At 40.9% G+C, this 24,063-nt stretch overlaps 1 protein-coding gene and 1 long non-coding RNA gene across 3 annotated transcripts in view; one reads left to right on the top strand and one right to left on the bottom strand.

The window, feature by feature from the left end:
• Window positions 1-3,593: 3,593 nt before the first annotated feature.
• On the bottom strand, window positions 3,594-19,301 carry LOC132681374 (uncharacterized). Its single transcript, XR_013554129.2, has 3 exons — window positions 19,162-19,301; window positions 10,697-10,817; window positions 3,594-4,655 (listed from the first exon to the last, which is right to left on the bottom strand). It is a non-coding gene; the product is annotated as an uncharacterized LOC132681374 (long non-coding RNA).
• A 2,994-nt stretch (window positions 19,302-22,295) lies between these two features.
• Window positions 22,296-24,063, top strand: part of MAP3K1 (mitogen-activated protein kinase kinase kinase 1) — a 79,278-nt gene continuing 77,510 nt past the window's right edge. Inside the window, exon 1 of one of the 2 annotated variants that reach the window (XM_078449717.2) lies at window positions 22,296-22,811. In XM_078449717.2, the coding sequence (XP_078305843.1) occupies window positions 22,330-22,811 (482 nt within the window). In that variant the 5' untranslated portion in view covers window positions 22,296-22,329. Of the gene's footprint in view, window positions 22,812-23,332; window positions 23,876-24,063 lie in introns of those variants that run through there. The other variant, XM_078449726.2, reaches the window with a different exon arrangement.

Raw genomic sequence — 24,063 nt, 5'->3', positions numbered from 1 at the left:
CAAAGAGAATTTTCTGTGTCCAGAATAAACATGAAGACTATAAGAAAAGAGGACTGTAATTTATCCTCATGAACCCATCTAGATAGAATGCACTGCTTAAATGAAGCTAGAAATGATTGTTTAGTGCTTCGGGGGGTTTTTTTAGAGGACTTGAGTGACTTACTTAGGTATATGAAGCAAGATAGCAAACTTGGAGGCACATTTAGACTTCATTCCAATAGATATTTCTTTGGTAGGTAAAGTTGCCATATGCCCAGCTGCTAAAACATTATCTCAATTTCACCTGCAAAAATTAGATTATCTGATTTACATATGAGGTGTTAGAGAATTTTTATTTGACTTTGTACATACAGTGTGTGACTTCTTACAGCCAGTGCCCTTCGGAGATTCTAAACATTGAAAAGATTATGGAGTCCTCCCATCCCACTCCACTGGTAATTCAAAATTTCATTATGGCACAAAACTTCCATGCATGCCAAAATTACAAATTCTTTTCTGGTGAGCACAGCATAATGTATAAACTTGTCAAATCACTGTGTTGTATACCTGAAACTCATGTAACAGTGTGTGTCAACTATACTTCAATAAAAAAATTTTTTTAAAGATAAAAAATAAATTAAAAAAATTAAGAATTCTTTTCTACATTTTTGAATGTGAAATTCTGGACAAAAATGTTGAAATTAACTTGGTTATTTTTAGAAGAGAAGGTGCCCTTGCATTGCTGGTGCCCTGAACACGTCATAATCTGTTGGTTAGTCCTGTACTGTCTCAGTTACCAATAAACTAAAGGGTTCTTTAAGGCAACCCATTATTCCAAACCTCCTAAGTAACTAGGAAAACTACTATAGGTTTTAAGTTTTCTCACTGGTTTCAAGACTCAGATTCTAGTCTGACACAGCAAAAGCTCACATAATTGAATGAGTAGTACCATGCGACTGAAGCCTAAGATAGAAATTTCTATTTCTCATTCTCTCCCACAAAACTAGACTGTAAGACATTGGTGGAATTTGGACTTACAACCTTCTGGATATGCTACATGAACACTTTTTGAAGAGACCACGCTCTTCAGCTTCTGGACAGCTTTTGTTGTGTTTGCTACAGTGCAATTACTAAAACAAGATGGCTGAAATGCCTTTCCAGCCAGTGCTACAGATCTCTGGAAATAAAGGTCATTCAGGAATATGCACACCCAAGTTTCAAAAATAAGGTTAATTGTAAGAAGTGGGCATGGCTTTAACCCAATTAATTTTAAGCCCAAGCAATCTTGCCAAAGGGCTTTACATTTTTATAAACTTATTTAGCAAACTATGATTTTCTATACAATTCCCAATTAGGTGATGGAGGAAATGTTCATTTGTTACATTGCAAATCATAGTAAGTCACTTGTTTTCCAGTTATCTAAAGACATAAAAAAAGTATATATGTTAAAATTCACAAAAATTCTAAACGGGGTGCTTGGGTGGCTCAGTTGGTTAAGCATCTGACTTTTGGTTTCAGCTCAGGTCATGATCTCAAGGTTTGTGAGTTTGAGCCCCACATCAGGCTCTGTGCTGATGACAGTGTGGAGGCTGCTTGGGATTTTCTCTGTCCCTTTCTCTCTGCCCCTCCCCTTTCTTGCTCTCTCTCTCTCTCTCAAAATGAATAAACTTAAAAAAATCTAAATAGGTCAATATACTGATTTTTAAAAAGAAATTCACCAAAGGAATCATACACAATAGTATAGTAGGAAATACCACTTGGGACCTTTTTTGTCTTTTTCTTTTCTTTTCTTTTCTTTTCTTTTCTTTTCTTTTCTTTTCTTTTTTTGTTAAGACTATAGTTTGGTAAATCCAAGAACACTATCAATCTGTCAATTAATCAGTGTTATTGAGTACCTATTACATGAAAAGAATCATGATATTGTTGTATGAACTATAAAAGAGCATGAAGTGTAAGTTTTGCCTTTAAGAGATTTATAATTTGGTCAGGAAGAAAAGATTTAAGTACATTGAAACATAAATTACAATATATGAAAACAACATGAAAGCAGACAGAGGCAGTTTATGGCCAGTGGTCCAATCAGTGGTATAAACTCCAAATAAAAGTAATGCTTTAGTAAATGGAAGAAATCATTATACAACAAAATTTTGTATGTGAACATGTTGTTATTTAGCCAAGAAACACTGAAGGACAGGCAAGTCACAGATCAGTTAAGCAAGAGGATTGGTTCCCTTGCTCCAATGTTGAAACAAACCGTCAGGTCAAAACTATTTGCAGATAAAGGGGAGGGCTAGTGGGTCAATCTCAGGAAGACCAAAAACATCTACCACTTGAAATATTGGAAATACGGTGCCATTAAACTCAATTCTTAAAATTCTCTTTTCTCTCTTTTTTTTTTTTTAATTTTTTTTAACGTTTATTTATTTTTGAGACAGAGAGAGACAGAGCATGAACAGGGGAGGGGCAGAGAGAGAGGGAGACACAGAATCTGAAACAGGCTCCAGGCTCTGAGCTGTCAGCACAGAGCCTGACGCGGGGCTCGAACTCACGGACCGTGAGATCATGACCTGAGCCGAAGTCGGACGCTTAACCGACCAAGCCACCCAGGCGCCCCTCTTTTCTCTTTTTTAAACACAGTTGTAGAGGTCTGAGTTCATCCCACACCTTGGTTCATGCCCATTATCGTGCACCAGGCAATGTCCCTTGCTCATTTTGTTTTAGTTTATTTATTTATTCCCTCTTGTCTCCATGTTTCACTCCCTTTTCCCTTTTCCCTCATAGAAAATATTTGACATATTTGACCTGTTTAACGTGTATGGTCACATTTGCTGGTGTTCTTACAAAATGGATATTATTCTTTTGTCTGCATGTATTTGTTACAGCTTTATCAAGATATAATTCACATACCATAGAATTCACCCATTTAAAGTGTACAGCTGTATGGTTTTTAGTATCCTCATAGAGTTGTGCAACCATCACTACAATCAATTTTACACCAGTTTTAGCGTCCTCAAAAGAAACTCTGCACCCATTAAAGAGGTAATCCTCATCCCCCTCTGCCCAGCCCCTGGCATCCACTCATCAGCTTTCTTTCTCTACAGATTTGCCTCTTCTAGACATTTCATATAAGTGGAATCATAAAAATGTGTAGACATTTCATATAAATGGAATTAAAATGTGTGGCCGTTTGTGTCTGGCTTCTTTCACTAAGCATAATGTTCTCAAGGTTTATCCATGTTGTAACACAAATCAGTACTCCATTCCTTTTTATGGCTGGCTAATATTTCATTGTATGGTCATATTTTGTTTTAGCCATTCATCAGTTGATGAACATTTGGGCTCTTACGAATAATACTGCTATGATCACCCATGTACAAGTCTTTCTGTAGACTATGTTTTTGGTTCTTTCAGATATATAGCTGGGAGTGGAATTGCAGGGTCGTATAGTAACTCCATGTGTAACATTCTGAGGAGTTGCCACACTTTCAGGGTGGCTGCTCCATTTTACATTTGCACAGCAATGTCTCCACAATCTCACCAACACTTGCCATTTTCTGTCTTTTTTATTATAACCATCAGTAGGTAATAAGTGGCATTTCATTGTGCTTTTTAAAAAAAAAAGAAAAGATTTTATTTTTAAGTAATCTGTATACCCAGCATGGGGCACACATTCACAACCCCGAGGTCAAGAATCGCATGCCCTAATGTCTGAGCCAGACAAACACCTCCTCACTGTGCTTTTGATTTGTCTTTTCCTCATAGTTACTGTTAGGCATCTTTTCATGTGCTCAGTAACCACTTGTATATCTTCCTTGGAGAAATGTTTATTCCAATCCTTAGCCTCTTTCCAAATTGGGTTGTCTTTTTATTATTGTGCTGTAAAAATTCTTTACATATTCTAGATACAAGTTCCTTGTCGGGGCTGTCCCTTCAATTTCTTGATAGTATCCTGTGAAATAAAAAGGTTATTCATTTTTATAAAGTCTAATTTGTCTGTTTCTTCTTTTGCTACTTGTGCTTTCGGTGTCATATCTAAGAAAACGATTATGAAATACAAGATCACAAAGATTTACTCCTACGGTATCTTCCAAAAGTTTTATTATTCTACCTTTTACACTTGGCCTTTGATCCATTTTGGGTAATTTTTGTATCTGCTGTGAGGTTTGGATCCAACTTCATTCTTTCACATGTGGCTGTCTGGATTATCTCCACTGACTTATATGTCTGTTCCATATACCAGTACCATAATATCTTGATTATTGTTGCTTTACAGTTAGTTTTGAAACCAGAAGGCAGGAGTCTTTCAATTTTGTTCTTTTTCAAGATTGTTTTGGTGCATATATTTTTAAATTTATAGCATGTTTCATTTTTATCCACATATCCTTTTTATAACTGATTTTGAAACAAAGTCCTAATGATAATTCCATGTAAAACTGCTTTTTCCTCTTTATGGAGGTGCTCTGCCCTTCCCTTCTCTGGGTTGATTAAAAGTCAAGGCTCCTCTGGCTCAAACTGACTGAGGCAGTTTCCAAACAAAGCCTTTCTGTGAGGTTGGCAATTCTTCCTTCTTCCTCAAAGTTCCTCAGACCAGGTCTCATCTCTTTGTATTATTGTTGTTGTTTTTAACTCTTGAGACTTTTTGAACAACTGCTCTATCTCTGATGATTCCAGTTGAGCTGCTCAAATTGAAACCGAGTGAATGTCTTAATAATAGGCTTTGGGGGGTATATTTTTTAAAGCACGTGTATATAAAGCATTCACATAGAGATAAGCATAAGTCATAATAGTACAGGAGTGTACATTTATTTTTAATTTATGCAAATGACATTGTGATAGATGTAGAAATATAGAGATACATCTTATTTTTTTCACATAAGTTTCTATACACAACCTTCATAATTGACAAAATGTAAACAAAATGGTTTCACTCCCTCACCAGAATAGAGTATAAATTTTAATTTAAAAGTTGTTTTAATGTTTTATTTATTTTTGAGAGAGAGAGAGAGAATGAGTGGGAGAAGGGCAGAGAGAGAAAGAGATAGGGGATCCAAAGCAGGCTTGGTGCTTGAACTCACAAACTGTGAGATCATGACTTGAACGAAAGTCGGAAGATCAACCAACTGTGCCACCCACATGCCCCATAAATTTTAATTTAAAAACAAACAAACAGGGGCACCTGAGTGGCTAAGTCAGTTAAGCATCAGACTCTTGATTTCAGTTCAGGTTATGATCACATGATTCCTGGGATCCAGCCCTGTTTAGGCAGAACCTGCTTGGGATTCTCTCTCTCCTCCCTCTCTGTCCCTCTCCCTGCTCACATTCTCTCTCTCTCTCTCAACATAAACAAACACTTAAAAAAAAAAAATACCCTCCCTTACCAGGTATTAAGCCAGCTCTGTTGGCTTTTTTTTTTTTTAATGTTTATTTACTTCTGAGAGAGAGAGAGAGACAAATCACGAGCAGGGGAGGGGCATAGGAAGAGGCAGACACAGAATCTGAAGCAGTCTCCAAGCTCCAGCACAAAGCCTGAAGCAGGGATTGAACTCACAGACCATGAGACCATGACCTGAGCTGAAGTTGGATGCTTAACCAACTGAGCCCCACAAATGTGCTGAAATTTATCAGAAAATTCATCGCAGCTATGTCACCATATGAGCCACCCACATGGCCAGGGGCATAAGGGACAGAGGTATCTAAATTGTGAGATGTGTAATAACCAACGTTGATAATTTGACAAGTCTAGCAAATCTCTAGCTGCAGGACTATAGCAAAGCTTTAAGGACACTAGAATGTGGGAAAAGTCCCCAGTAAAGCAATGAAGTAATGGGTCAGTGAATAAATCATTTGTGGAATTGATTTTTGGTGAACTAGCTTGTGGCAAATTCACTCATTATCAATGAATTGACTTTTGCTGCATGGGCCTGATGCAACATGTAGAACTGGAATGTATAAATGTAGGTTAGGTCCTACAGTCTCCACCACAATGATCTTGAATCCTACTTTACTGCAACCTGTGGTAAGGAATACACTTTGCAGCATGACTACATGCACACACATGCATACACACAACACACACAAAAGATTCACATTGCCTTCACTCCAGGCAATGCACTCTGATATTTTCTATCCTATTTCTTTTATTTTTTTTAAATAATAGTTACAACCCAATAATGTGATTTCTTAATAATTCAATTGGTTTTGACCTGCAGTTTAGAAAACCTTGTAACAGAAAACCTGTTGTAATTTTGAATCTATAGTACAAGGTTAATAGTCCCATAGCACCAAATTAACATGTTTAATACTGTTTTGGAGAAAATAATGGATATGGTTCCAACTGAGTGTTCCAGGATACAATTCCCCACTGCAAGGGAACATTCTATCTACTCTAAATCCTATCGTGGGACCATAGGGAGACCTTGAAGCTCCACATTGCTGTTGTGGCTGCTCTGGCCTGATGGGTCACCGAGGAGCTAATTAAAAGGCTGAGGGGAGAGAAATGTCTTGGTCACCAGATGCCTCACTAATGGAGCCCTTTCTTTTCCTCTACCAAACCTGTTTCACTTTGCACTGCCAAAACTGGCTGGCTATCTGCTGTCCATAGGAATTGCTCTTTCCCTTGCTCTGCTAAAACAAACACCATCTCCACCTTTTCACTTCTTCTGTCCTGCAATCAAGTCAGCAACCATATGAGGTTTCCTAAAGGGTAGAGTGCTGGCAATGAGAATGCACTTATTGGGTAGAAAAGCCTCATGCCTTTTCTTTCTCCCTTGTGCTGGGTAGGAAAAAACAGAATTGCACATAGATTCTTGTGGTGAGTTTTCAAGTGCAGCAGTGTTGATTTACCATCATTTTAAGAAAAAACAGACTTGGGTTGCTCTGATGGGGCCTTCATGTCATCTGCCTGAAACCAATATTTTATGATACTATTTCTAATTTGGTGACATATGAATATTAGAGGGGAAAATGATAAAAACATACGCCATGTGCTATTGTATAATGTCTCATCATTTAGCCATGAATTTAAACAAATTACATGCTGATTATACTTCAAGTGTAAAATGCTGAGGGCCTCTTCTGCCCTTTTGAGTTCAATTAAATTTTTAATTACTTGGTAAAGGAAAGCACTTCAGGAAAGAGAGGTGACATTTCACCCAAAAGCTTTTGTAAAATTAAGAGTTGAAGAACAATGATATTTTTATCTGCTATTGTTCACTGATGACCAGCCAGTCTATTTGTTTGTCTGTTTTTGTATTTAACCATCTCCATGTGTCCATCCCCAATGGACTTGTATCAGCCATACTGGATGCTGATAGGAAAGATTAGAATCAAAGATGAAGAATAAATAAAACCTCACCTATTTTCAGGTTTTTCAAATTTCTGGGACTCATCCTTTGTCGCTGGAGCTTTCCATATTGAAGTTAACCCAAAACTTAATTTAGGGAGAATGTTTGATTAGCATTCCTTCAGTTATGAGGCCTTTACAAAGCACAATGTTTTCTTGGCATCTTTGTTAGATTTATTTTCTTCCTTATCCGTGTGAGCATCTTTAGAAGAAGATGATGAAAGAACTGAACTTTGAAACGGACTTACTGAGAAGGTAAATGTGAAGCACTCAATTTGAAAAACTGAGAAAATACAAAACTGAGAGTGTTATATGAGTATTTGAGGATTCTGAAAGCCTAGGGCATGTGTTGGATAATTCTACCGAAATGCCTAAGAATCTGTTTTGGAATTCCAGGCCTACATTGGAGAGGCTGATAACTCAGTGAGTTAGAACATAATGCTAATGAGCTGAGATGACAATCATGGTCCTTGTTTGAGTTACTGGGAGTCATTAAAAGAAATTTTGTTACTTTTACCCCCCACTAAACTTCTAACCCCAGTGACCTGCTGGAAAATTTTCTGCTACTGCTCAAAATAGGACTGGTTGAGGACCATGAGTGATTATACTATCGTTACTCAGAAAACCTTCAAGTGCCTGGTACCTGATAGGCACTTGATAAACATTTGTTGACTGATTAGAGATGTCCGATTGTTACACAAAGAATACATTTATTCTTCCTGGAAGCAGTGATGTATAATGGGAAGAAGACCAAACTTAGAGTTAGCAGCCTATCCTGCCAATTTTCCAGCTAAGTGATTTGCAGCAGGATTAAAAAAAAAAAAACAAAACAAAAAAAACAAAAAAACTCCCTATGGCTCCATTTCCAAGTCTGTAGAACGGGGAAACTTTGTCTCCAAAACGACCTGTGGAAGAATTACGTGGGTAACAGTATGCAAGAACACCTGACAGACTGGGGCCTTTATCAAATGTTGGATGAATCAAATCCTAAATTTTCTGTTGTCGTGAATGAGTTTGTCTTCAATTTTAGTCTTTCCACCAATAATTTTAATCTATTTATTTTGTTCTCTGGATTATGTAGTATTCTTCCTCCCTTAAAAATAATCAACTCATTTTTGGCAAAGTACAGATGGAAGCAAAAATAATAGGAATATTAAATATTACAATGCCAATAGAAGGGATTAAGACCAACTTTGAGGTATTAGTAACACCACAGAGTACCGCCAGGCTCCTGAGTGTATGTGGGTAAAGGAGGCAGGGAATCCAATAGTAACTTCCCTGGCTAAGTACAACTGCAGCATTTCAGAGAGAACTCAGTCGATTATGATTTTATGCCATCCTCTGGTCAATGATGGCCTCTTGGCAGTTACCTAAGCTGATGTTATTGTTGTTGATTAGACTAATATGAAGAGTTATGACAGCTGCTGGAGTACTTTGCTTCAAATAAAATGAAAATAGAACCCAAGGAAACAGAAAAAGATACAACTGAAGGAGCCAAAAATCACCTGAGTTAGAAGAGGCCATTCTGAACATATGCTCAGCTTCTAAGGAGGCTGACAACTCCAGAATGAGACAGGCCAGGCTGTTCGGGAGCTGCCCCTTGTCCTCTGCCAGACGTGATGATCACTAACTGTCACATGAATAGGCAGAGCTGGGCCTGGCCCTGAAACTGCAGTGAGGAGCACTGGCCCAGCCAACAAGCCTGCAAAGCAGTTGGAGAATAGAAAAATGCTAATGTCCTGGGTTTCCTCAACCCTCAATACACAATCTAAGTTCCAACATATGGTCAACTGTTTTAGAAAGGTAAAGAATTGTTTTTAGGAAAATCTGGCCATTTGAAAATCAGCTTAGAAAAGTTCTTATAGTTCAGAAGCTTTTTAAAGTTTATTTATTTATTTTGAGAGAGAGAGAGAGCTGGGGAGGAGCAGGGAGAGAGAGAGGGAGGGACAGAGAGGATCCCAAGAGGATCCACGCTGTCAGCACAGAGTCCAACATACCGGGAGATCATGACCTGAGGGGAAATCAAGAGTTGGATGCTTAACTGACTGAGCCACCCAGGCACCCCTATTTCAAAAGCTTTTGATCTCCATGATATGTCTATATAATTTTCATCACTGATCATTTTAATATTTGAAATTTTTTTTAAAAACCTAGCTCTTCGGATTTCTTCAATTCACGTTGCAATATCCTATTTCTAAAGAAGGACATGAATCTTAAAACGTAATTTTGAGACCCTCTGCAATATGAAAAGTGGTTTAAAATAAGATGAAAAAGGGGTACCTGGGTGTCTCAGTCAGTTAAGAATCCAATTCTTGATTTCGGCTCAGGTCATGATCTCACGGTTCATGAGTTCGGGCCTGAGTCAAGCTCTGTGCTGACAGTGAGGAGCCTGCTTGGGATTCTTACTCTCTTGGGGCACCTGGGTGGCTCAGATAAGGGTCTGACTTCGGATCAGGTCATGATCTCACGGCTTGTGAGTTTGAACCGCAGGTAGGGCTCTATACTGACAGCTCAGAGCCTAGAGCCTTCTTTGGATTCTGTGTGTTCCTCTCTATCTTTGCCCCTCCCCCACTCACACTCTCTATCTCTCTGTCTCTCTGTCTCTCTGTCTCTCAAAAGTGAATAAACCTTAAAAATTTTTTTAAAACAAGATTCTCACTCTCTTTCTTTCTCTGCCCCTCCCTCGCTCTCTCTCTCAAAAATAAACATCTAAAAATTAGTAAATAAAACAAAATGAAATGAAATGAAAAGTTTGTTTCCATGGTCTGACCCTGCCTAGTCCAGTGTTTTCTTATCTTAAGTTGGCATTCCAATGTTTTCATATATACTGGTAAGCTATAACAACAATGCCCATCCACTTTACACTGATAAAGAAGATAGTTCTGTGATTTTTGCCACCCTTTGGAGTACTTCTCAAAGAAAAGCCGTTGTTAGTTTACCTTTGCCTCTCTCAGACTGGGATATGACCCGACTTGCTTTATAGTCTACAAGTTGAGGAGAGTAAATGCTTCTGCTTAGCTTCCTCATCTTGCCATGTTTTCCTACAGCTTGGCCCAGCAGATTCTCTGCCAAAAATCATCTGAAGCAACAGATGTATACTGCAATTGCCAATAAATATGTGTGAAGGGGAGGGCGCTCTAGAGAGATGGGCTGTGTTTTAGAGTTGTTGATACAATGACACTTACTTTCTCATCTTAGAAATTATTTTTCTTTGTAATTTAATTAAAGCTGGAAGTCAGTGATAGGTGTCCTCTTAAGAAATGCAGAGAGGTACTAAACTTAAGTCCAAAAGTGAAGATTGTTTCCCCCATCACGTGAGTTGTATTTCTTTTTTACTTTTTTTTTAAGTTAGCAAAAAACACTTTATTTAGTTACTGTGCTGAAAAATATGCTGTGTCCACAGCATACACTGAATATATTGCAAGGATTACTCTTCAGTGTTGTAATTTCAGACTGAAGTGCAAAGGCTTCATAACCAACCAACTCAGTTTTAGCACTAAAGTTTGGGAAAAATAAGTCAATAAATTTTATGTTTCCAAAAGAAAACCTGGCATTCTAGCATTTAATTTCACCCTGACTATTCCTCTACCTAAAATTTAAACTTCATAATGTATATAAATTAGTGCCCTTGTTATAGAAACACCTTTATTTTCAAAAGTTAGGAAAGTTATAGGAGTCTAATGAAAACTTAGCCAAAGCAAAATCACTGGTAATAAGGCATACTTTTTTGAGAAAGATTTATTCCTTCATATTTGTATGTATTATTTAAATTTATTATTGAAGAAAGATCCATGTCTGTTATAAGGTGTATAAACAACATAGAAGTAAAAAGTGAAAGTTCCTTCACCCAACTCCCAAGAGTTAGTATTAACTATCTTACAGGTATTTGAAATATATAAAAATTTGTCACATTAGCATTATATATAACATATATAAAATAAGTATAGACTTCACAAAAATGTAATTGTATTATAATCTGCTGCTTGCTTTTCCACTTTACTACACTTTAGACATCTTTCTTTGTCAGTACAAGAAATAAGTAGAACAAGCTATTTCACTCTTCCCTGTGACTAAATATTCATTTAAGTAGCATAATTTTTAACAATCTAACCACTACTAATGGGATCAAGTTTACTGTTACTCTTTCATGACTATCAACACTGCTCTGTAGAATAGAAATCAAAGCAAGGGCACCTGGTTGGCTCAGTTGGTTAAGCGCCTGACTCTTGATTTTGACTCAGGTCATGATCTCACAGTGCATGAGTTTGAGCCCCACAACAGGCTCTGTGCACTGGCAGTGTGGAGCCTGCTTGGGATTCTCTCTCTCTCTCTGTCTCTCTCTCTGTCTCTCTCTCCCTTTCTCTCTCTCTGCCCCTCCCCTGCTCACTAGCTCTCTCTCAAAACAAATAAATAAACATTAAAAAAAAAGAAATCAAAGCATAGTTTTGTTTAAATTTTTAAAAGCTATTTCACATTGTCCTCTTTGGTTCTGTATTCGATACCTCTTGTGTCCACCTGCATCTTGCACATCTTTTATTTCCATTATTGCTGCAGCTTTGTGCTGCTGTCTGCAGCACGACAGCATCTCACTCCAGCCTGACCTCATTATCTCTCACTTTTCCTCAGGGTCTATCAGGCTGTCTGACCGATGCCTGGGGACACTAATCAGCTTTCACCAGTGCGTACACCTTGAAATACGAAAGGCTAACACTTCTTGGTGTGACTCTTATCCAATGAGGACAGGAGCTGGTGGGTAAATGCTCCCCTCCCCTCTCCCATTCTTTAGGTGGGCAATTATGAGGCACAATTCACACATCCCTTCAGAAGACCCCTGAGAGATCCAGCCCTTGACTGCCTACAAGGGTGGTGACTGACTGGAAAAAGCTCCCCGTGGATGGGCTTTACCGTTCCCTTTTCATTCCCCCACTCCTATTCCATGGTCTCAGGATCTCCTTTTGGGGGGAATCTCAGTTAAGACAGGTACAGATTAAACCCAACCAAAGGTGACTGTTTCTTCTCATCCTCAGCCACATCAGGCATTGTCCACCTTTTTAAATGTTGTCAGTCTTATGGGAAATAAATAAATCTCACTGTTTTAATTTGCAAGTCTGAATAATAGTAAGTTACATATTTAAAAAAAAACCAAACTTTAAAACATCAGCAAGTAAACCATGATCAAGAGTCTGTCATTTCTTCCAACATTAAAACCCTAAGGAAAAATACTTTGTTGCCTTTTTCCCCCAGATGAAGGTAGTACTTTCTGATTTTCACACAGTAACTGACACCACAAAGATAATAACAAGGATACAACATGACCAGAAGTCTTTTCTTACTGTCTTACAGACTTTGACATATTAAGATAGGACTAGCAAATGATGGCTACATAATTTGAACTGGGTCCTTTGTCGACATGTGTCACACTCTGATAAAATGCTATTTGCTAATAATTCCTATGGTGTAAATACACCTATCCATCCATAAAATGTTAGAGCTGAAATAGACATTAAATTCCATCTTGTTCAGTGTCCTTACTTTGAAAATGGGGACACTAAAACCCAGGGAAGGGAAGTGACTGAATGACTCACCCAATATGACACAGACGGAGGAGCAATAATCTGGGACTCCTGACTCTGGGTTCGGTGTTTTTCTTAATAAATTATGTTCTCCTTTCAGAAACTAATAATTTGGCTTCTCCAAAATGTCCTTAGCCCTTGTGTCTGGTAAGAGCCCATTTACTCTTGAAATATAATAAGGTAAATAATGCTATTCATAATTTCACCATAGAGACATTACAAAGGACTACAGGTTTCCCCTCTAAAAGTAGAGCTTTCCTATGAAAACTTTGTAAGCCAAAATGGCATAAAGCAAAGAAGCACTTAAAATTAATTTATATGGGTGGGAATGCAAGCTGGTGCAGCCTCTCTGGAAAACAGTATGGAGTTTCCTCAAAAAAACTAAAAATAAGACTACCCTACGACCCAGCAATTGCACTACTAGGCACTTATCCAAGGGATACAGGTGTGCTGTTTTGAAGGGACACATGCACCCCAATGTTTATAGCAGCACTATCAACAATAGCCAAAGTATGGAAAAAGCCCAAATGTCCATTAATGGATGAATGGATAAAGAAGATGTGGTGTGTGTGGTATATATATATATATATATATATACCACACACACACACACACACACACACACACACACACACACACCAGAGTATTACTTGGCAATCCAAAAGAATGAAATCTTGCCATTTGCAACTATGTGGATGGACCTGGAGGGTATCATGCTAAATGAAATTAGTCAGTCAGAGAAAGGCAAATATCATATGACTTCACTCATAAGAGAACTTTAAGAGACAAAACAGATGAACATGAGGGAAGGGAAACAAAAATAATATAAAAACAAGGAAGGAGACAAAACAGAAGAGACTCATAAATATGGAGAACAAACTGAGGGTTACTGGAGGGGTTGTGGGAGGGGGGATAGGCTAAATGGGTAAGGGGCATTAAGGAATCTACTCCTGAAATCATTGTTGCACTATATGTTAAGTAATTTGGATGTAAATTACTAAAAAAAATTTTATTTATTTTTTTAAATTTTTTTTAACGTTTTATTTATTTTTGAGACAGAGAGAGACAGAGCATGAATGGGGGAGGGGCAGAGAGAGAGGGAGACACAGGAAGCAGGCTCCAGGCTCTGAGCCATCAGCCCAGAGCCTGACGCGGGGCTCGAACTCACGGACCGCGAGATCGTGACCTGAGCCGAAGTCCGACGCTTAACCAACTGACCCACCCAGGCGCCCCTAAAAAATTTTTACATAAAAAAATTATTAAAAAATACAGGAAACAACAATGTTGGCAAGAATATGGAGAAAATGAAAAAAATATATATTTATATAGAAAAGTTTTTGAGCATTCCCAGACCCCCTGCAAAAAAAACAAAACAAAACAAAAAAAAAAAACCTCTCAGCCTTTTCTGATACCATAGGACATATCTTGCTAATGGATGCCAAAATAAATCGAGATAAAGCACAGATGCTCACAGACAGAGTTCAAAGCTATGGCAGCTTGATGCTGAGTGTGGTTCCTGAGTTCATATTTCTTTTGGTTAGCAAAAGCAGGAACCAATGCAGGTCTTTCATAAAAGCAAAGAGGAAAACTTTCAAAAAGCTGGGGATACCTATGTTTTTAAAGAGAAATATCTAGGGAGGTTATAGCTTTTTAATGGTGACCTCATGAAAGAGCTTTCTAATGGCTCCAAAATTACAACTGCAAATCCTAGAATATTCAGATCCTGGCATACATCACTATTCAAAGGTGACATACAATATGAGGTCAAGACAAGAATCTAAAATTAAAACCAAAATAAAACAAAACTGACAGTTGCTAGTGAAAAATCAGTATCAATGAATAAAGGCATTAGAGACTTTAAATTTATTAGAAGGCTACAGCTACTAGCAGTGTGAAGAGAGCCTGGAGATCTACATCTCACAAGACTACATTCCTGAATTAATTTTGTCTCTTTGGTTATGTTAGAGATTTACCTTAAGTTTTCATATGTATAGTTTGCATTTTTTATGATAAAAATTTATTTAAAATAATGAAAGTTTTAAAAAGTCCACAGAGGTGATTTATGTATTTAGGACAATTGAGTTTTAAATGCATACTTTCAATTCCTATTATGGCTAATTAACCCTTAAATTCTGCTGAGTTGGGTTTACCCATATATTATTTCAGTACAGGGAACTGCTAATATTTGTGGAGCACCTGCTAAGCTCTATGCACTTTACATAATTTCAACTTTATTTATCGCTAGTCCCTGTCCTAGTTTGAGTTGCCCTAAAACCAGACCTTTAGACAGGATTCTAACGCAAATAGTTGTTTGAGAGGGGAAGGCAGGGGAGTGGAGACCTGGGACAGGAAAGGCAGCTAATAAAGTTTGTATTTCCAAGCTAGGTACCACTATGGGTAACTGGAGATCAGTCCTGCTGGGGAAAAAATCTGGAAATTATTGCCAACCACACTCCTGAATGATCCCACCCTAAGGGTAAGACATTCTGGTATGTTGGTCAGTGTTTAACAAACAGCTCTGGAAGACGATGGGAGAGTTCTTTTTTTTTTTTTTTTTTAAGTTTAAGAAAGAGAGCATGGTGGGGGTGGGGGGCAGAGAGAGAGGGAGAGTGAGAATTTCAAGCTGTCAGTACAGAACCCATGTGGGATCATGACCTGAGCCAAGATCAAGAGTCAGACCCCCAACCTACTGGACCACCCATGCCCCCCAAGTTCTGATTTGTAGCATTTGCTAATAATTCCCGTGGTGTAAAATACATCTATAGTTGCCAATTTCAAGCTACCAATGTGACATCACTGAACTTGAAGTTGGAAAGGGATGTGCACTATAGGTTCTTACAAATGTGTGCAAAGCATCTGTAGTACACCACTGTAACCCTTGTCATTGGGTAAAGACTGCTCTGAATCAGGGAGCAGGGTCCACTTCCAGCAGGCTATATAGTCAGCAAAGTGAGCGTTAGAGGCCAGAGAGATGTAGTTGGTGGCATGGAAATGTGGTAACGGTAGGAGGAGAAGGGGAGGCTCCAACAGAAAATCCTCATGTTAATGATGACTAAAGTGTGTACAACTTGTCAAAGGTCATGTCACTAATAATGGAAGAACTGAGATTCCAACACCAACTTAGCTGATACCGAAGCCCTCTTGTATCTGTGTATTGCCGCTTCTCCTAAAGCAAGTGGTATCTACAATGCATTAGTGAACAAAGAAAATTATATTGTATTATTTATGGTAGATTAAATTACCATAACAACTAAGTCTAAATAAGTAATGGCATAAAACGATAAATTGTTATCCCTGGGAATGAATTCAGGTTTTCTAGAAGGGCTGTCCTCTACCTAGTCACTTAAAGACCCTTTTTATTCTGTGACTCTGACATCCCATGGGGGTATTGTAGTTATCAGTACCCAGCCAGGGCCATTTCTTTAAAGCCATGGTTCCCATTCTATTGGAGAAACAACTCACATGGCCATATGTAACTGCAAGGATGGCTGGGAAAGAGTCCCTCACTCGGCAGCTGTTTCCCAGCTACAGCTATACAGGGTGATGCGAGGAACAGTTATTTGTCGCTGGAGCTCAGGCCTCAGGATAGAGTAAATGGTGAGACCAAAATAATTAATGGTGGAAAGTATGAAGGAGGAGATAGATTGAGAGTTCCAGGAGGGTAGAAAGCATGTCTACTTTGATCCTATGATATTCTTGGGCCTTGCATGGTATCTAACACATAGGAGTTAATGCACTTAGGGGTGCCTAAATAGCTCAGTCAGTTAAGCGTTGATCTTGGTTTCACCTCAGGTCATGATCTTGCAGTTTAGTGAATTGAGCCACGCCGTGGGCTCTGCACTGACAGTGTGGAGCCTGCTTGGGATTCTCTCTCTCCTTGTTTCTCTGCCCTCCCCCACTCACGATGTCTCTATGTCTCTCAAAAAATAAATAAAATAAATAAAACACTAAAACTACAAATCTTTTTTTTTAAAAAGGAGTTAATGCACTTAACATTTGTTGAATGAGTGAAAGAAGGAATTTGGATTCTATGCTCTATGTAATGTGGAACCATTAAAGAGTTTGAGGAGAAGGGACAGAATCAGAACTGTAGTTTAGTAAGATAACTGACAATAGCACCTGAAATTTATTTGAAAGGTTAACTACTGGAAGTAGAAAATAATTTACTTAGTTATATGTTACTAATTTCCATCTGTTGTGACTTTTTCTTTACAGAACATATAAATGTGGATTTATTTTATTTTTTTATTTTTTAAAATTTACATCCAAATTAGTTAGCATATAGTGAAACAATGATTTCGGGAGTAGATTCCTTAATGCCCCTTACCCATTTAGCCCATCCCCCCTCCCACAACCCCTCCAGGAACCCTCAGTTTGTTCTCCATATTTATGAGTCTCTTCTGTTTTCTCCCCCTCCCTGTTTTTATGTCATTTTTGTTTCCCTTCCCTTATGTTCATCTGTTTTGTCTCTTAAAGTCCTCATATGAGTGAAGTCATATGATATTTGTCTTTCTCTGACCGACTAATATCACTTAGCATAATTTTTTTTTATTATACACCAATCTGGCCTCACCAGGGATTTAATAATCCATAAAACTAATAAGTGTTAGGTACAATGGCACTGGGACTGTGCGATGCAATGCACTAGCCGCTAGCTACACGGGCCTTTTGAGCACTTGAATTATAGCTAGTCCAAAATGATGTTTAAGATGTTCTGAAGTATAAAATACACATCAGATTTGAAAAATCTAGTACAAAAACAAATGGTAAAAGTTATCATTAGTAATATTCTATGTATTGGTTAAATATTGAAAGAGTAACACCTTATATATATTACGTAAAATAACACATTATTGTAATTAATTTCACTTGTTTCTTTTTAGTTTTTTTTTTTTTAATGTGGCTACTAGAAAATTTTAAGTTACATATATGACTTGGCATTTGTGGCTTGCGTTATATTTTATTAGACAGCACTGCTCTAGTAGATATCAATTTTGTATACCTATTTAGCAGTTTTCGTCCCAAAATAATGCAAATCAATTGCAAAGTGAAGGTGCAAATGTTGCAAAAGATGCAGAAGTTAACTAACCCATCGGAAGTAGCAGTGAACTTCTTAGCTCACATGTAAAGCCTTACCAGTGTAGGATTCAGCAGAGTTGAACCAGCAGACCACAAAGGAAGAGAAAAGGAACAGGGACAACAATTCAAAGAAAGCAACTGAATATTACAGGAGGACCTTGAGAAAATGTATGAAGTCTTCAAATATTTTTTGCAAAACTAATAGTCATAAATAAACCACAAAGGTCAAATGAAAAAAGAATATCTCATCATACATCAAAAACAATAACCAATATAGCTCATTCAAAGAATTCAAAGAATCAGTGATGTTGCAAATGTAGTATAACTTTCCTAACTGTGAGATAGATCAGTTTCATAAGTTGTAGTTTTATTTTTAAATAGGAAAACCCAAATTATCTGTTTTTCATTATTACTACAAAATTTAGTGTCTGATTTTAAGTACATGCAAATATATGTAAAATATTTAGATGGCTGGTTAATAAAAAGGAATCATAAAAATGTATGTTTATCTTTATAAGATACATATATCTTAATATCTTACTGTTTAAAGTTTATTTATTTATTTTGAGAGAGAGAGAGAGAGAGCTGGGGAGAGGCAGAGAGAGAGGGAAAAAGAGAATCCCAAGCAGGCTCCACCCTGCCAGCAGAGAGCTCAATGCCGAACTTGAACTCACAAACCATAAGATCATGACCTGAAGAGTCAAATGCTTAACTAAGCCACCCAGGCACCCCTTAAATATCTTATTTTAGCTTAAACATAAATAACAGTATTTTGTTTTGTATGATTTGGGATTTCTTAACCAGTACGTGGCTGTGGGGCCCTGGTTTGTTGAGTGTGGGTTCACTATTTAGAGTTCCATGTATCTATGTCACTTATCTCACTGCCTACAATTTTCACTTTTACTTTTTTAAAGCCAAGTGAGAACTGATAGATACCTGCTTTTCCAATCTTTTACAGTTAACACATCCACTACTAATTTCATAAAGACTTTTTTCAGGGTCTTACCTGCTTGCATTTTCCAAAGCATTTAACTTAGTTTTCATTGGAACAACGTTCCTTTTGCATTTGCATACCCATGTTTTATTAACAATCAATTTGATAGTATTTAAATTTCATAAGGACACTTATAACAGTATAATCAGGTTTGGGAACAAGTATGACAGATTTTCTTCGGGCCCACAACTCACCTGGAAGGAGAAGCATACAGGCACCATGAGCATTCATTGTGCTCTGGCATCCCTTTGAAAATGCCCTTTTAGGGGGCCGGTTATCCCATAAATGACAAGATTTCCTGACTTGGAACATCTGGAAACAACTGGGAAGTATGGTATCTGGAAAGAACATGGAGAAACCAAATTCTAGCCCAGCTCTCCTGAAAGTACTCTATACTAAATATATAAATATATATAAACCTCATAGAACACAAGCTTTTCGTTCTATGTTGCACATTATATTCCTGCTCTTTATGTCTACATAAAAATAAATCTTACAAAAAAAGTATGGAAACACACACACAGATCTGAAAATTCTCTCAGAGTCAGCCTGAAAAATAACTAATAAAAATATTTGCAGATGGGAATTTTTTAATTTTGTAAATAAGAAAAATAACAAACAATATCTCCAGAGAAGAGGAAAACTCCTTGCATATGCATAGTAGATACTAGGTGCTCAATAAATATGTGATGAATGACATACAGGCTGAAATATTTCTGCCAGTGCATACTAAATCAGCTCATTCTGATGTCAGTGATACTTACGCACAATCAAGAAACACACCAATATTAAGCTAGATTCTCCAAATGAATGTGTGTAGCAACCAAAGTGTGATAAAGGTTACCAAAGTTGTCATGGGATGAGTGAAATCATTGCAATACTTCTATCTGGGAAAGCATAGAACTAAAGGACTTGGAAATAGTACCTGAAGTTTTCAATGCACAAGCAACCTTCGAAGAGACACAGACTCCTTTATGTCATTAAAGAAATCAAATTAAGGCACTTCAACATCAGGATCCAACAGTACCAAAACCAGAGCTAGAGTCCTACCATGTTTAAGATTGAGAAACTACAGTAGCAATCCCATGGGTTAAATTGTCCTTAAAGAAGACTTTGTATTAACATATTGCAGACAAAGAACATCCTTTGCAGTCAAGCATGTCCTTTGCTTATTTCTCTCTCCTCCCCTCCTCTAAAAAAAAAAAAAAAAATCTATTTGTCAGTGCATAATGACAACCCAAATATTTACATAAAAGATCAAGGGCAAAATTCCTCAAAGCACCAAAAACTAGGCAAAAGACCAGTACTTGGGTTTCTCGGTGGTGGTGTGTGGTGAATGGACGAGGTCAGAGAAGTGGGGCTAGTTTATAGTGTTGCATTTGCTACAAATAAAGAGTTTTACTGGAATCCTCTTCTACTTTGCTACTATGGCCAAACTTTAAAATTGGAACGATTTTGAAAGGCTAATTACAGGTAACTCTGTGTGTGTGTGTGTGTGTGTGTGTACACAATTTTAAGGTTTTTCTGTCTAAATAGGAAAGAGGATAGTTTATCCTTTCAATTTGGGATTTGGTGGGTGTGGCAATCTGGGAAGATCTGGGAAACAACTAGTGTTTAGTTTGGATGATACACCTGGCTACCATTAAAAGAGCATATAATTATAGCCTAAATGTAGACTTTAAATTTTAACAGATTTATCTAAACTTTCAAAATTTGTACCGTTGAATGTAACTATCTAAAACCATTCTATGGCAGATGTTGCAGTAGTATTCAAAACTGAGCTAATTTACACTGCCATTTTAAAAATCCCTCCAATATCACCACATTCCTAAGTTAACGTTTATACTCGGGAATGGGGCTTTCATTTTTTCTAGTTTGGAGAAGTCAAATGAATTGTTTTGTAGACAGTTCAGACTTCTAATTCTATGAAGACTGACAAGACAGCGCTCTACTTTGTGTTAGAGAGGAACCCTCTCCCTCCCATCCCCCCACGCTATGTTTTAATTAACGTTTCACAAAATAAATATAGGGGTGCAGGTCCCGGGTTGTGGGACGTTTCCCCTCACAGACAAACATGCTCGAGGAAAAGGAGGGGAGAAATAAACGCCACACAGAAGATCTACTCGCCAGAAGAAAGGTCGAAAATCATTAACATGTAAATGGTACTTCTTCCATTCCGAGGCACCTTATCGCCGAGACTGCCCCAGGGACTGGAAGGGTTCGGAACTCCAAGTTAGGCAACTTGGGGACTACAGGGGTCGGGGCGGAAGGAACCCAGACCATGGCCAGACCCTCCTTGGAAGGACGTGCGGCTAGAGGCATCGGATTTAGAGGCGGGGCGGGGCAGGGCCGGGGGGGGGGGGGGTGGGGGGGGGAGAAGGAGGGACTGGCCGAGGATGATATTATCGAGCACTTTCCTGCACAGCCTAGCTTCCTTCCCCAAACGCGCTCTATGTGGTCCCGTAAACCGCTGCCCTTCCCCAAAACAGCGGAAGAAAAAATAAAGATGTATAAGGGGCACCCGCCCTCCGTGTCTCTCTCTAGGTGAGAGGGGTATCCCAAAACGGTGATGTCAGGTCGTGAACAAGATATTCCAGGAAACGCTGAAGTTTTATTTGTAGTTCGTGTTGCGGAGGGTGAGGGAGGAGGACAATGGAAGAGAAAAACATTTAAAAAAAAAAAACTTATTCTTTTTGGTCCGCGGCTGCACGTCTGCTGAAAATTGAGTTTCTTTCGCTTTCCATCAAGCCGAGAACCCTGGCCGCCACCTGCGCGTCCCGCGCGGGGTGGGGGAGGGGGTTGGTCCTCGCCCGGGTTCCCCGACGACCACTGCAAAGGGCAGCGAGAATGACAAACCGCAAACTGCCTCGCCGGCATTCCCTTCAACGCACCACACACCTAAGTTCGAATTGAAACTCCCGTTGGCCGACCTCCCACCGAGCCAGGCCGAGATTGCGGCGGAGAGGAAGCTGCGCGCTGCCGCCACGGAGGCTCCTCCTCTCGCCGGTGCAGCCCGGGACTACCTGGCGGCTCGGGCAGGGGCGGGGGTTGGGTGCAGCACGCAAAGCTCAGGGCACCTTCGAGACGGCTACGTTCCAGCCCACTTCGCAGGCCAGCGCGGGACGCCGGGCGCACAGCCTATTCCTTCCACCTGCTCCATGCCGTACCCTCCCCCTTCCCTGGCTGTGCCCGGTGAGCCTGCCAGACCGTCCAGGCCAAGCACCCGGCGGGCCGTGCTCACGCAGTTGGCGCAGGCGGCCCTACGCTAGCGGCGCAGCGCCCGCCGGTCCGCCCGCCCCCTGCACTCTCCCCGCCCCCTCCCTCCCTCGCAGGGGCCGAGCGAATGTAGCCCGCGAGAGAAAATGGCGGCGGCGGCGGGGAATCGCGCCTCGTCGTCGGGATTCCCGGGCGCCCGGGCGGCGAGCCCCGAGGCGGGTGGTGGTGGAGGTGCTCTCAAGGCTAGCAGCGCGCCCGCAGCAGCCGCGGGGCTACTTCGGGAGGCGGGCAGCGGGGGCCGCGAGCGGGCTGACTGGCGGCGGCGGCAGCTGCGCAAAGTGCGGAGTGTGGAGCTGGACCAGCTGCCGGAGCCGCCGCTCTTCCTGGCCGCCTCACCGCCGTCCTCCTCCACTTCCCCGTCGCCGGAGCCCTCGGACGCAGCGGCGGGCGGGAGCGGTTTCCAGCCTGTGGCCGTGCCGCAACCCCACGGAGCCGCGAGCCGTGGCGGCGCCCACCCTCCGGAGCCCGCGGCCGCACCGGACAGCGGCGCTCCGAGCCCCGCGGGGGCCGAGTCCGGGGAGAAGCAGACGACCGCCGCCGAGCCGCCTCCTGCAGCGGCCCCAGCCGGGTGAGCTGCGCGGCCGGGGATGCGGCGGGGACTTGGGGGACGGGCGAGGGCAATGAATGAACCCCGGACACCGCGCACTGCGTCCCGGCGCTCAGCGCCGCTAAGCTGCGCGCCGCTCGCCGGGATCTGAGCCCTCGGGCACCCCCTTTGACCCCTCCGGCGTCGGGCGGCGCCCCGGACCTGGCCTGCGGGACGCAACGGGGGCCCGGGGCGGGGACGTGCTGGAGAGTTTGTTATTGTTTGTAGACATGTGACAGGCGTGCGAGCCGCGCTGCAGGGACCCGTTGAGATAAGGTGTAGGGCCCCGGGCTGGCTTTGTGGGGCTCCGGAATCGGGACTCTTGGAGGACCCCCGGCGTGGGACCCTGGTGTTGCCCTCGGGGCTGGGCTGGGGGGCGGGCAGAAGCCTGTTGGCGGCGCCCCCAGACGAGAGTCCCGGGATCTCTGGGGTGAGGCCAGAGCCTGCAAACAAGCGGTGGTCAAAAAAAGGGGCGGGGTGGGTGGGAAGCCCAGCCCGAGGCCGGGTGGGGGGCCCGGGACGGAGGAGAACGCGGTGAGGTCCTCCCGGCCTTGACAGGCAGAGACCCTTAGCAGGTACCCGGGGCCCGGCCCGGACGGAGGCAGAACGACCACAGGGGCTCCTGGTGGAAGGCGCTGTAACGCCTGTCAAAGCGTTGTGGGCGGGCAGACTGCACACTCGGGGACTTGTAATATTTTTGGAGTTGGTTTTTCTCATTGCGTCCCTCAAGGGGCTCCACATGTTCTTGGGAATGCGGACAGCGCCACTGAGACTTGAGTGACTTCTGTTTGCAGTTTGAAATTGGCCTTTGAAGTTTGCATTTGGCGGAGTGGTGTAAGAGCCAGGACCGGATGTGTCAGCCATTCAGTTTCAAAGCAGTGGTGACTGCTCCCCGCAGCCTCTCTGGCGTGGCTGGGGACCGCGGCTCGGGTGCGGTGCTTCCTGCTCGGTGCAGCTGCGCGGGCCGCCCGCCTGACTGAGGGATTCCAGGGGTCACAGTGCGGTGGGCTTTGGCTCACATAGCCCTGTAGTGCCAATGCATTACGGTATGTGTAAGGTAACAGACTAGACGTTCTTGGCCTGACCCTTTCTTTGGCTACTGGAAATCTTTATGTTAAAGGAAATTCTTTTAAGTGTGACAGCCGTAATCCATGTTTTTAGAAAATCTGACTAGTGTTTGCACAGCACAGTCTTGATGAGTATTTTGAGTTGCTGGAAATGTTTTTGTGATAGT

Source organism: Panthera onca, chromosome A1, assembly GCF_046562875.1.
Source record: "Panthera onca isolate mPanOnc1 chromosome A1, mPanOnc1 haplotype 2, whole genome shotgun sequence".
NCBI lineage: Eukaryota > Metazoa > Chordata > Mammalia > Carnivora > Felidae > Panthera > Panthera onca.
Note: the sequence above shows the minus strand (reverse complement) of the source record. Positions and strands in the feature narration are given on the sequence as shown.